We start from the raw sequence: 14,103 nt of genomic DNA on the forward strand, positions 1-14,103 counted from the left end.
TGACTTTATACTTACTGTATATTACACTTATATAATTTTATATACTAATTTTGATGCAATCTATTCTGCAGATTTTTCACTAAATTTAATTTTGTTACAAATATATGTTCCATAGGTACTACTGTTTGGTTAAAACCAAGTGTTTTGGTAATGAATTGGCAAAAATTTAAAAGCAAATTAGATTTGTCTTCTCTCTTATTTTGATCATCTAAAAATGGGACAGTTTATCCACTAATTCACCAAGATGATCACTATGCTATATCCAGTACATATGTAAACAAGGTCTCCAAAATCTGGAGCTTGTCCACTTCCAGTGGTCGTCAACGACACATTTGATTAAATTGCTTTTTTAGTTAACATTCACAAAAAACCATGAGACATGATATGGTAAAGCAAAATTAATATACTAAAAAAGATATTCGCCATCTACAAAACATCCTTTTAATTAAATTGCTATTCCACCTGCTCATACTCAACATGAGTTTTCTTTTTTCAATAAAAATACACTCTCAGAAATAAACATACACAATCTGTCAATGGGGTGGTATCTTTTCAAAATGTACATTTTTTTACCATACAAGTGGACATTATTTAGAGTAGACTGTTGTACCCTTAAGGTTTCCTTTGTTTTGGTACTTTTTCGGCATTAATGTGTACCTTTAAGGTTCTGTTAGGAAGAAAAATGTATCTTTTGAAAAGGTATAGTGCCCCAGTGACAGATTTTGTACCTTTATTTCTGTGATTGTAGTGTGTGGCAAAGAGCATTCAATACAATGTAGACAAAATGATTACATAAAAGGGAAAGGTCTCAATGAAACCTGTACACAAGGGGTCACAAGAGACGCATTTAAACACTAGGCAGACATATCTTGGCTGACTGCTTGTGATCATATTGCTGAAAATGCATAATACCCGGTGAAAACATGGCAAGATCACTATGATCTTTTTGTTCTCTATTCTTTGTTCCTAAAGAATTTATTCACAGAATAAAAATTGCAGACTGTGGGAATCCACAGATAAAGCAATACTTAGTGTGCTGAGGTTGAATAAAAAAGTCAATACTGGTCAATGGAGGATGCTGTTGACCAGACCTTTCCAGCTTAAATTCAATATAGAGTCATTAAGGGATTTTTTTCCAAGTCATATTGGATATAGAAGGAGTCCGACTACTTAATAAACACCCCCCCCCCCTCCTTATCACCCTCAATCCTTTAAACTATACATCGGCCTGGCTTACACACCTCTGTAAGGGTTTGCATCGCCCTTGAGAAAGGTGTCTGAGTAGATGCACAAGACAGAGATTTATGGGAAATGGGCTTCAGCACTGAAGTCTGCGCACCTGTTCAACCCAACTCTAAATGTAAAGGGGCCTCGAGCAGTTAAAGCAGCACAGATCGGTTGGGTGACACAGTACTCTGAACTATGCCAGCTGAGTCACTAAAATTCAGACCGATTTAGAAACATCTCCAGTGAACACCCCCCACCTCACCCCCCCATCCCGCCTCCGCTTCATTACATCTCTCTTTTCACTACATTTTTGTGCTACTTCGTGCATCCCCGAAACAGTAATCTGGAAGTATTTACTATGTGACTGGTGTAGAGTACTCAAAAGTGGTGCTCTGTCTGTCGTATGAATTCATTTAAAAAGACGGATAAGAATGCAAGTCTTACAAATGAAACCAAAGACCACCCTTTACTGTAAGTCACTGCATGCAGATCAATACATTTGAGAGCAAGGGGAACCTCTGAGGCAGCTGAGCTGGAGGGCTGTATAGCATCTCTCAGGAGGGTAATATTGATTTTTTTAAGGGTGGTAAGTGGGATTTATATACGATGATATGTTGTCATTAGAATGTGTGAAATTTTGTTATTATAGCATTTTAACAATAAGGTGTTCGTTATCTAAGAAATTCTAATTCATATATACAACTGAAATCAGAATTATTAAACCCCTTTTGATTTTTTGATTTTTTAAATATTTCCCAAATGATGTTTAACAGAGCAAGGAAATTTTCACATTATGTCTGATAATATTTTTTTCTACTAGAGAAAGTTTTATTTGTTTTATTTAGGCTAGAATAAAAGCAGTTTTAAATATTATCAGCCCCTTTAAGCTATATTTTTTGATAGTCTACAGAACAAACCTTCAGTACAGTAACTTGCCTAATTACCTTAACCTGCCTAATTAACCTAATTAACCTAGTTAAGCCTTTAAATGTCACTTTAAGCTGTATAAAAGTGTCTTGAAAAATATCTAGTCAAATATTATTTACTATCATCATGGCAAAGATAAAATAAATCAGTTATTAGAAATTAGTTATTAAAACTATTATGATTAGAAATGTGTTGAAAAAAATCTTCTCTTCATTAAACAGAAATTGGGAAAAAATAAATAGAGGGGTTATAATTCTAATTTCAACTGTACATATATGTAAATATACAAATATAGTGCAAGAAAATTTGAAAAATATATAATAAATGTGCATAAATGTAAAGGTTTTTATCTATTAATCTATTTTACGCACACAAACATACAGTTGTACACAGACATGCACACATGCAAATATATTCATATTTGTTTGTGTGTGTGTATATATATATGTATGTCTATATACATTGTATATTAATTTGTGTGTGTGTATGTACAGTATACATACACACACACACACACACACACACACACACACACACACACACACACACACTCAAGCACACGCACATATTCATTCATTTTCTTTTCAGCTTAGTCCTTTTATTAATCAGGGGTCGCAACAGTGGAATGATCCACCAACTTATTCAACATATGTTTTACGCAGCGGATGCCCTTCTAGCTGCAACCTATCACTGGGGAACACCCATACATTCTCATTCACTCACATACACTTTGGACAATTTAGCTTACACAGTTCACTTATACCCCATGTCTTTGGACTTGTGGGGGAAACCAGAGCAACTGGAGGACACCCACACGAACACAAGGAGAACATGCAAATTCAAACCAGCGACCTTCTTGCTGTGAGGCGACAGCACTACCTACTGCATCACCGTGTTGTCATATATATATATATATATATATATATATATATATATATATATATATATATATATATATATATATACAGACCTTTAGGCCTATATAAAATATATTGATAGTAATAACAATATAGGCTTATATACCTTATATATAGACACAAACTATTTATTATGCTATTTTAAAAACAAACAATTTATTACGCATTTTATTACCCATCTATCTAATGAGTCAGATACAAAAGAGAATGAAATTAAACATTTTAGAAATATAATGCATAATGATATATAGGCTATATAATAGAACGATTTCAACTATCGTGTTAAATGACAATCAGATATCACATATTACAACTGTTAAATATTAAGTAAGTGTAAGGCAACCTTATAACCATTTTCTTACCATGGTAATATCAACTCGCTTGCAGCTGCACATTAAACATAGCCCACGATAAGAAAAAAATCCCGTACTTCAACGATAAACCTCTGCCCCAAATAAAAATATAAATAAAAATGCGATCTTGATATCAAATCATGAAAAAGTATCCCGCAATTACAAAACCACAAACCCACAAAAAATCTTTCAGTCTTCTCAACACACAGACCGTAGCACATCCACTGATCGTTATGATTCACAGCACAGGACGATTCCTATTCTATAAACATCATTCATCCACTGTCAAATTTAACATTCGTCTTAATGACCTATCGCAGCAGACAAATGGCATTTTATGCGTAAATGTGTCTCACCGCCTCGACGCTTCCATGGCCAGTGGTTACTAGTGTTTGTAGCGGAGGCGGCTGCTCCCCTTTCGCTCCGTCCGACGCCATCTTCTCACTGTAGAGGACTGCTCAGGCTCAGGCTCCACACACACATCAAATAACGCATTCGCCACTCATTTTAACTATTACACTGCTGCAGGACTATTGCAAAAAGCCGAGTACTCATCTTTCGCCGGTAAATGCGTTGAGCAGGGCTGTGGACGCACGTTGGACTAGATTTTGACGGGAGCAGGTTGTGAAGCTCAGTCCAGATGTAAACCTGAAAAGAGGAGGTGTGAACCAACAACAGCCTTGAGGGAGTGACACGAACGCGCTCCTATTTTTGTAGTGCTTGGGTTAACCTCTCTGTCGCCAGTCGAGTTTGTATTTAAAGGTGCCCTATAAGATGGAGATGAATGGAGCTTGTTTTTCAGTGCCCTGAATTTTTGAACATGTAGGCACAAGATGTCGTACAAAACATGTAGCATAGATTCAAAAAGTGGCATGTTTGGATCCCCCTAAAACTGAAACAAATTCCAAGGAGTAGGCTTGACCTTTTGTTTAAATTGTCAAAAAGAGATGGACGGGAAATTAATAGCTATGCCCACTTTAATAGTGCAAACTCTAATACACTATGGTGTTTGTGTGTCTGAAACACAAATGTAAAACAGACTGCACTTCATTGCATAACTTTATGAAGGCTGCCTACACAGGTGAGGAGTGAACAGCAAACAACTCAAAATGACAAAGGGAATGGTGATATAACCAACATAATGTGTATGAGTATAGCCAGACAGATATCTCTAATAGTGGGTCACTGCATGCATCTGTGGGTAGTAATGGTCAACAGCAAGATTTTAGGCCTAAATTAGCCTAGTGTCGTCCAAAATCTATCATCTATCTATCTATCTATCTATCTATCTATCTATCTATCTATCTATCTATCTATCTATCTATCTATCTATCTATCTATCTATCTATCTATCTATCTATCTATCTATCTATCTATCTATCTATCTATCTATCTATCTAACATTGCAATAGTTTTTATTTTGCTAAATATATTGCGATATGAATACAATTTCATCAGTTGACCTAATATCTCTATTTGGAAAGAATTTATAACAATAAATAAACAATCTATAAATCTATTTTTTGGGGTCCCCCAGCCCATTTTCGTTGTGGTCTGTGTTATTTGCGGTGCATTTCTGTATTTGCATGTGTTGTGAGTATTTTCATGCACAACAATCTCTAAATACAATCAAGAAAAAGATACAATTGAAATAAAGTGTTTTATTGTTGCTCGAGTCTAACAGTATAGTAACTGAATGATAAAAATAATTCAATAAACTTAATTATAGTTAAGGACACAAATGGTACAATTTCTTATGCCTGAATGCTTTTAAAATCATACAATCACAGGCATCAAAAACACATGCAAATGATGAATATAACACAAACTCAACATTGCGTAGATATAGACTATTGCAAATGATCACCATCTGGCTATCTATCTATCCATCTATCTATCTATCTATCTATCTATCTATCTATCTATCTATCTGTCTGTCTGTCTGTCTGTCTGTCTGTCTGTCTGTCTGTCTGTCTGTCTGTCTGTCTGTCTGTCTGTCCGTCCGTCCGTCCGTCCGTCCGTCCGTCCGTCCGTCCGTCCGTCCGTCAATCTATCGAATCATTTATAAATTAAATTATCCACCAAATGGAGAAATATAATTTCTGTTATTTGTTGTATGTTTTCCCAGTGATGGATTGCAGCTGAAAAGGCATCCGCTGTGTAAAAACATATGCTGGATAGGTTGGCGGTTCATTCCGTTAGGGTTAGGGTCGCTTTGGTGCATTTCTCACAACACTATTTACATTTGCACAGCAGTCAATGCATTTCTCAAAACAATTAGTACAAATTGCTAAACCTAGCTGATAACCTGCATTATTCCTCAAAAGCAAGTATTCCAGTCAAATGGCTTTATCATGTTTGCATTATGACAGTGTACTCTGCACATTTTTTTCTAGTGCAAAAAAAGTCAGATTTTGGTGACACTTCCTGAAAATGCTCAAGACAGCACTATATACTATTTGTACAGCCATTTGAAAACTGCAGTAAAGTTAGACATCACTGCATTTAGTGAGGTATCTGAGTACAAGACACTGAAAATGTAGGTTTCACCTTTTACTGCATTTGCTCTTTGCAATTCTAATTTATTCACAGCAATATGAAAAAGAATAAACACAGCCTTATTTACAACAACATAAACTTCCTTTGGGTAGAGCTGTGCACAACTGTAAACAATATAGCAGTACATATTGGAACTGAACTTTCAACATACACAGGTCTGTAAATCATTCATGAAATTGTTCAATTTAGAAGACATTTTCAGGAAAAAAAATTGCAATTTTTTATAAATTATTTTAACAGATTTTGACAACTAGTTCAACATTTTTGTATGTAATGACTCGAGTAATGAAATGAGGTCTATTAGTTTAATATGGAATGACTATTCAGCATTCACAGGTTTAGTTCATTTTGACTGACATGACATAAGCAAATGATGATTTTATAAAATAGCAGAGAGTTGTATAAGCAATTAATGCATGTTCAAATGCATCTGCAATTTGTTGAAAATAATGAGAAACTACTATGAAACTACTATGCTACTATGATGTGCACAAATGACTAATTGTTTTGAGAAATGCATAAACTGTTGTGCAAATGTAAATAGTGTTGTGAGAAATGCACCAAAGCCACTGGGAAAAACTGTAATATCTTAAATGAATTGCTCACTGTCCTTAAATGTTTCAGTCTTAAATATTTTTTAAGTGGTATTAAACCCTCAAGACGACTGAATGCTCAAGGTTGTAATTGGATAGCTTTGTTGTTTTGCAGGCTATATAAGACAATGCACTGCATGTCAGCTACCCACAATGTGGGCTTATGATAATGTGGTTCATGTTTTTTTCAAAATAGATGGCCATTTGCAATACATATACTCAGCAATGGGGTTTTAGTTTATTTATAGGCTACACAATCCCATTAAAATCCAATTTATTATCAGAATCAGAAAGAGCTGTATTGGGATGTTTACACATACAAGCAACTTGTATTCATGTATTCTGTTTCCATAGTTCAACAGAATGACAGTACTGGACAAAACATCACAGATAATAAAGGCATTAAGAAAGAAAGTAGTAAATAGAGAATAAAAATATTTTACAAAATTTTAAAATGTATGAACAGGTATATCACTATATACAATATTGTATGTAATTTATTTATGTATAATTTAAAGTATTTATAATAAACTCTGCTGTCAACATGCATAAACGGTTTTTCTTTCTGCCATAAATATAAATGGGTAACTTAACTATAGGTAACCTAATAAAGTCCTTCAGGTTAGCACTCCCTCGGTTAACAATTTAGCAATTTTACTAAAAACTATTAACAAAGACATTGAGCGGTGTGGTGGCTTTGAATTAGGTAAGCTAAATTGTCCATAGTGTATGTGTGTGAATGAGAGTGTATGGATGTTTCCCAGTACTGTGTTGCAGCTCGAAAGGCATCCTCTGTGTTAAACATATGCTGGATAAGTTGGCAGTTCATTTCGCTGTGGCGACCCCTGATTAATAAAGGGACTAAGCCGAAAAGAAAATGAATGAATGAATTAACAAAGACTATAGGACACTCAATATTTAGTAGGCTACTTAAATGGGACCTTTTTTTCTATAAATGCAGTATTATTGTAAATGTTAAAAGTTTGATAAACGCATAAGATATTGAATTAGATAATCATAAATTATTGCTATTTTTACGAGATACTACATTTTAAATATTCAATTATAAATGAGCAATATCCAACATGTACATTATTGGAAAGGTTTAAAATACTTCTGAAGAAATTGACTGCTAAAAATATAAAGGTTCAGATGTATGTAAGAACAGAAGCATTATGGCGTTAAAATGCTCAATTATTATTTATCAATGTAGTGACTTGAGAGTCACATGACCCGCCCATGTGTAGGAATCAGCCAATCACAGCGTTTGTTTGGGTTTCGTGATAGTCGTTTTCCCGGTTGCACAGGCACAGCTCTGACTTCCAGTGTGCCTGAAAAGATCGTTGCAGTCTTTGAAGAGCAATATAAAAGAGAAATCATTCTTACCATCAATCAAAAGCCGGCTTGTACTGTAATTTGACTGCTCAGTGTCATTTGCCTTCGCCATTAAAATGAGCCTGGCTCCGCACAGCGGACCGTTTGGCGCATCACAGCAGGACTGCTCAGTCACTGCGCTGGATGAATCGTATGTATTCATTTTTCTAATAGTTCAGTCAAAAACGGAACATTCTCTTATTATTTTCTTTTTCTAGTCGTTTAAAACCAGTTTGACATTATTTGGTCTGGGGGAAAACAAAATGAGTGGTCAGAATGAGATTGTTAGGGACTCCTCAGCTACTTTGTGACCAATTTCTCATTCAGATGCAGAAGTGCCATCTGAAATTGTCTTCTAAAACACACTTTTTCTTTTAGTTTTCTGTATGTAAGTTTTGTGATTTGACTTTAATTGCAGAGAATAGATTTTTCATCATCTTTAAAAAGTAAATTAACTTTACAGAAGGAGGCTGTGGAAATATGCATTTTAGAAGAGAAAATCAAATGGCACTTATTTTTTTACATCTGAACTCCATGTAGTGAAAGGGGGATGTTTCTCAACACCTAATATTGTAGGTATAATTCATCATGTTTTGAAAAACTGCTTAGCTCAGAACTTTTGCAGATTCACCAGCTTCAACATGAGCAGCAGTGGCAGTTCTGGAGAATACCTTCAGGAAGCAGATTCAACAATAATCTCACAGAAAGAAGTTGGAAAGAATTACAGCATGATGACTCCTGCAGAGAAACTATCTCTTTGTGAGAGACGGGCTCATTCTTTTGCTGATAGTGAAGAGGTATGCATAGAATAATATTGTGCTCTGCAATATATAAATTTTGCGTTAGGTAACCTTATTAGTCCCCCAGCATATCAATAATCCATTATCATAATAAAAAAATCACACCAGGCTTGTTCATAATAATGTATTCTCTCTATCTCTATTAAATACTTCTATAGAATCATGGTATTTTCATTTGTCTAGTAGTTGATTGTTTGATATTTGTTTGACCTTGCAGTATGACCCATGTATCCAAGAGCTTATCCGCTGCCTGGCACTGAGCAGACTGGTTTATGGAAATGAGCATTTTGCAGTGGCCCAAGCCCAGTCAAGACTAGCTAAAGCTTACTTGCAATACAAAGGTAAAATTATTAAAGGGACAGTTCACCCAAAAAAATTGCTGTTTATTTTATCTCAGGTCCCTTGATTACACAGTTGTTTCAGCACGGACAAATGGAAAATCTACTATTTTAAAATTGCAAGAACGAGTTATCTAAATTTGTTGATGTGTGATGATTTTGGCTTTGAGTTAATATTATTTGTTTGTGCGTAAATTTGATTAATATTGGTTTTATATATTCTGAAGTCATTTACCTGATTTATATCTTATTATATCTTACGTTATGTATATCTTACTTATAGTCTTTATATTTATATATTATATGGAAAATTATTTATATTTTATCACCTGTTGATTGCATTGTAAAGTGTTTTAATATGTATTGTGCCTGGGCCTGGAAATATAAGTGTGTTTGGTTTATGCGTTGAGCTAAAATGTGTTGAAGTTAAAGCTTGTTTGCTTTGTTTCTGTTTTTTCCCCCTTTTTAATGCATTGATACAGTTGTAGAACATTTGATTTTGGTTTACTTGATTTAATCATACATTTGTTGAATAGTAATTTTTTTCACAAATGAAATTATTTTAATAACTGTAGTGGGGTTTTCTAACCCTGGCGTCCAACCCATTTAATTAGCCAAATAAATACCGCTACAACATTAGTATCTGTCATGACTGCTGTTTAGACTATTGAGAAAATACACAACTGACTATTAGCCAAGGCTGCGGATTGAAGATAATAATGTAAAAATGTACAGTTCCTTGCATCATTTAGCTTCATTAGTGTTTTTTCACTCAATTTACCGATAGCTGTTGACTTGGATTTTATGAATTACTAAAGATTACGCTTTCAGCTGAAATCTTTTTTTATGTTCTACTGAAGAAAAATAGCATTTTTCACATGAGTGTGAGTAAATTAATAGCCAAAAAAAGTCTTAAGCTTTATTTATGTAATGTATTTAAATACATATAAATAAGAATAATGAACATCAAACATATTATCATTGAAACAAAACTACTCTGTTTGTCCTTCTCGTTTTCCAGGATGGGCACATCAAGCACAGGAACATGCATCGCAAGCACATGAAGTACTCAGTTTGTGTCAGCAGGAGGAGAGATTGAGCTGCCTTAACTGCTTTCTTTCCATACATCAAACTCATGGAAGTGCTGCTCTGCATCTTGGAAAATATCCTTGTTTACAAAAGCATTCATATTCATATATTATATTCTTAAGAGCATCTTTTAGGGATATAATATGTGTATTTGACATTATTAAACTTTGCCTTTGGAGTAGAAAAGAGTGGATAATTTGTCAAATAGACTGTTGTTCCAGATAATAGTTCAGTTATAGGTTAATAGACCTCTTATGAGTTCTTAACTATGTGAACTTTAGCAGAAGCGGAGTCAAGCTTTCAGAAGGCAGAGATCGTCTTAGGAGACATAGTAGCACAAGAAGCCATTGGAAAGGAGGACAGACTGGCCACGGAGTATGAAATATTTACAAATTTAGCAAGGTAATTGACTTCCGGCTGTAATATCATAGCTGAAATACCAAAAGGCACAATATAACAAAAAATTATAGCATTTTTTGAGAAGTACTGAAGTGTTTGCCTTTCTATTAATTCTTTTCTTTTCTTTCTTTTCTTTTGATACCCTGCATAAATGTTTAAATCTAAAACTAAAACAAAAGAGACTAATTTTGTATTTGTCCTTAGAGACATCATAATCACTTCGCACTGTTTCTTTATAAAATAATAAACACATGAAGTTAGTTGTCTAAAGGCTTAAAATATGGCATTGTAGTCGAGTCCACGTTGATATTTTCACAAAGCTCTACAGTGAATCACATGCTGTGGTCTATTTATTTCTTTTGACTTTCAAGTTTCAAATATCAGGTTCAGATTTAAATCCATGTTTTTCCTGGCATCACTCCCAAGTTAACTCTGGCACATGTTTAACCAGGAAAATACTTTTATATATGCATCTGAGTTTGTTGCTATGATAGATGTTGTTGTATTTAAGAGCTTTTGGAAAACAAAGTAATGATTACACAAACCTCCTGCATTTCAATAGGACTGCAAGCTAAAACTAAGGGCCTACTCACACTATGCCATCCGTACCGTGCCCAGGCCCGTTTCCCGGATCGTTTGAGAAGTGTGAGTGCGCTGAATCGGGCTCAAGCACGGTTCACTTGGCCGGCCCTGGCCCGGTTGGAAGAGGTGTGCCTGAGCGCGGTACACTTGGGCTTTGGCGCGGTACGCTTGTGTGTGAGCGCGAAACGCGCCAAAGCCCGAAACCGAAAGCGAGACGTGACTTTTAAGGGACTGTTTGATATGGATTTATTAATCATTCTTACTGTTCAGTGATCGCAAACTGCCGTAGTTTATTAAAGACGCAAACTCCTCACAGCACGCCAGCTGCGCACCTTCAGCAGATCTCCTCATTCCTGCAGCACGAGAGCTTTGATTGTTTATGAGCGCCAAAAGTGGCGGATCTGTTCGGTAAAATATCTGACTGTGTGTCCCCGCATCCCTAAGGACTGTTTGGCGAAATATTTGACTGCATGTCACTGCATAACAAACGACTGAAAGGATATAACTAGAGAAATCTCCACTGTGCTGCTAAATGAGAGCGTATGGCAAGCCGTTTTAACATTTAAACCTTGTTCTGGCTATCCATAAATATATTTAGAGATATAATTATATATTTTGACAAGTCATTATTATAATTCGACTTGTCAGAATGACAATTAGAGATATCTGCAATTACAATTGTACTAGTACGAAATCAGATTGGAGATATCTGCAAATATATTATGACTAGTCATATTCCTCCATTGACTTCCATTGAAAAATATTTGCAGATATCTCTGAGTTTTGACTCGTCAAAAATCCAATTCAAGATATCTACAACTGTAATTCGACTATTAGTAAATTAATTAGAGATATCTTCAAATATATTTGTAAATATCTCTAAATATTACGAATTAAAGACATCTGTATGACTAGTAAAAACTCAGTTAGAGATATCTCTAATTACAATTGTGACGAGTCAAAACTCATTTAGAGATATCTGCAAATATTTATGAATAATTGTTATTCTGACTAGTCGAATTATAATTATGACTAGTCAAAATATAATTAGAGATATCTCTAAATATATTTATGGAGTCAGAACAAAGATTTAAATGCTAAAAAGGCTTGCCATAGAGAGCGCTTCTGAACAGCGCAGCAGCGATGACGAAAGCGTGCCGTGGCCCGGTATGGTGTGAGCGCGGGCCGTCGGGGGAGACGGGAGGGGGGACAAGCGTGCTTTGGCCCGGTTCGAGGCAACTGTACCTAGTGTGAGTACGGCCTAAAACAGTATAAACAAATCCAAGTTTTCACCACAAGGTGGTGCTCCTCGTCCACAAAACATCTTAACAGCATTACAATAGAATGCCAAATTTCACACACACATGCCTGAATCTTGACCAGTGCTTTTTTTGAATGACAGAGAAACCAATTAATTCATCATATCAAATATGTGTAATGTAAATTCCATACAACTCAGAAAAAAAACAATGTTGTGTTTATTATTTTATTAAACACATTATTTAAAATGAGTTAAAGCAACACAATTCTTAAGGTTTTTTTTTTAGACAACTTAATTGTTTTATGTTTAACCCACTTAAATTTGTAAAAACGATGAAGTTATCTTAAAGCGATTTGTGTTGGGACAACATGGAGGAATTGCGTGGAACCCAGCATTTTTTACAGTGCACATATGAAGCAAGTGTACTACATAGCATACAGATGTGGAGTAGGTCTTTTGATTTAGGCATTGTTTTATTATTTAGGAAATTTTTACTTTAGATGTGAAGGCTCACATTATTGAACAGGTCTTTTGTTTCTCAGGGGTAATAGTTCCCACAGGAGGACTTGATTAGCTTGTTCAATAGCTTGTATTGATCCTAGTGTTTATTATGGCTGCTCTCACCGGTCTTGACTGTGACAATGAACGACTGTGGTTTGTCTGCCAGCTGTGTTTATTTTGTGAGTGTGGAGTGACAGTAGATCTCTTTGGGCCATCTCAGGTTTTATTATTGCTGCTCTTTGTTATGTAAGTAATGGCATCTGTGTTGGTGAAGATACATTGCTACACAGTAAAGCTCATTTATTACGCGTTTACATTATGGTTTTTTCCATTTAGCAGGTTGTGTTTTCATCGGTTTGTCAGCCGGCTTTGTGTTCCCAGAGAATGTGCATGTGTGATTGCGATGAAAGCTTTCTAATTCTTCTGCCTTTGACTGTAAAGCCAGTGTTGACATATTTGAAATGAGCGAGCCTGCGCTATCAACACATACCAACACAAAACCCTGAAACAATGACCCAAGCTTACAGCTTTTTCATCCGGATGAAGGCCATGAAAGAGTGAACCTCAGTGTCAGCGTATCACTATCATACTGACATGAATCTAAGCACATATTTACATCAGCTCTTATTAGAGACCGGCTGGTTAAGATTTTTTGGCCTTGACAGAACTGAAAATTGATGCGTGTTCGTTTTCTTATGTCTGTTCGCACTCAGACAAGGTTAAAACAAAGCAAAACAAAACTTCAAAGGTCAAGTGTGTCATTTTTGCTATGTTGAATCATCCATCCACTTAACATCCACTTGATGGCAGATAGAAAATCTGATTCCTGAAGGAAAATAAAAAGCTGTTTTGAAGAGATGTTATTACTTGTATTCTGCAGAACAGAGAAGTTATACTCTACCAAAAACTGACTGAGCTTACAAAAATAAAACTGCTTATTACTGTCAGTTTATTAACTTAGTATTAAGTTTTAACTTAAATGTACACTCACCGGCCACTTTATTCGGTACACCTGTCCAACTTCTTGCTAATGGAAATTTCTAAACAGCCAATCACATGGCAGCAACTCAATGCATTTAGGCATGTAGACATGGTCGAGACGATCTGCTGCAGTTCAAACCGATCATCAGAATGGGAAAGAATGGTGATTTAAGTGACTTTGAACGTGGCATGGTTGGTGGGG

The 14,103-nt window shown here is 35.3% G+C and overlaps 2 protein-coding genes across 14 annotated transcripts in view; one reads left to right on the top strand and one right to left on the bottom strand.

The window, feature by feature from the left end:
• Nucleotides 1–4,089, bottom strand: part of cttnbp2 (cortactin binding protein 2) — a 95,590-nt gene extending 91,501 nt beyond the window's left edge. For 8 of the 11 annotated variants that reach the window (XR_015514941.1, XR_015514936.1, XR_015514942.1 and 5 more), the window contains exon 1: nucleotides 3,781–4,089. Coding sequence is in view for 2 of the 11 variants with exons in the window: in XM_087293140.1 (XP_087149266.1) it covers nucleotides 3,781–3,861 (81 nt within the window). In the remaining 9 variants the exon portion in view is untranslated. Of the gene's footprint in view, nucleotides 1–3,433 lie in introns of all 11 variants that reach the window. The other 3 variants (XM_087293144.1, XM_087293141.1, XR_015514943.1) reach the window with 2 other exon arrangements.
• Nucleotides 4,090–7,849: 3,760 nt separating this feature from the next.
• The window catches only part of ttc23 (tetratricopeptide repeat domain 23), a 29,293-nt gene continuing 23,039 nt past the window's right edge, over nucleotides 7,850–14,103 (top strand). For all 3 annotated transcript variants that reach the window (XR_015514944.1, XM_087293145.1, XM_087293146.1), the window contains exons 1-5: nucleotides 7,850–8,101; nucleotides 8,576–8,747; nucleotides 8,968–9,091; nucleotides 10,110–10,251; nucleotides 10,454–10,579. Coding sequence is in view for 2 of the 3 variants with exons in the window: in XM_087293145.1 (XP_087149271.1) it covers nucleotides 8,028–8,101; nucleotides 8,576–8,747; nucleotides 8,968–9,091; nucleotides 10,110–10,251; nucleotides 10,454–10,579 (638 nt within the window). In the remaining variant the exon portion in view is untranslated. The remainder of the gene's footprint in view (nucleotides 8,102–8,575; nucleotides 8,748–8,967; nucleotides 9,092–10,109; nucleotides 10,252–10,453; nucleotides 10,580–14,103) is intronic.

Source organism: Danio rerio, chromosome 18, assembly GCF_052040795.2.
Source record: "Danio rerio strain M-AB ecotype USA chromosome 18, GRCz13ab, whole genome shotgun sequence".
NCBI classification, from domain to species: Eukaryota; Metazoa; Chordata; class Actinopteri; order Cypriniformes; family Danionidae; genus Danio; species Danio rerio.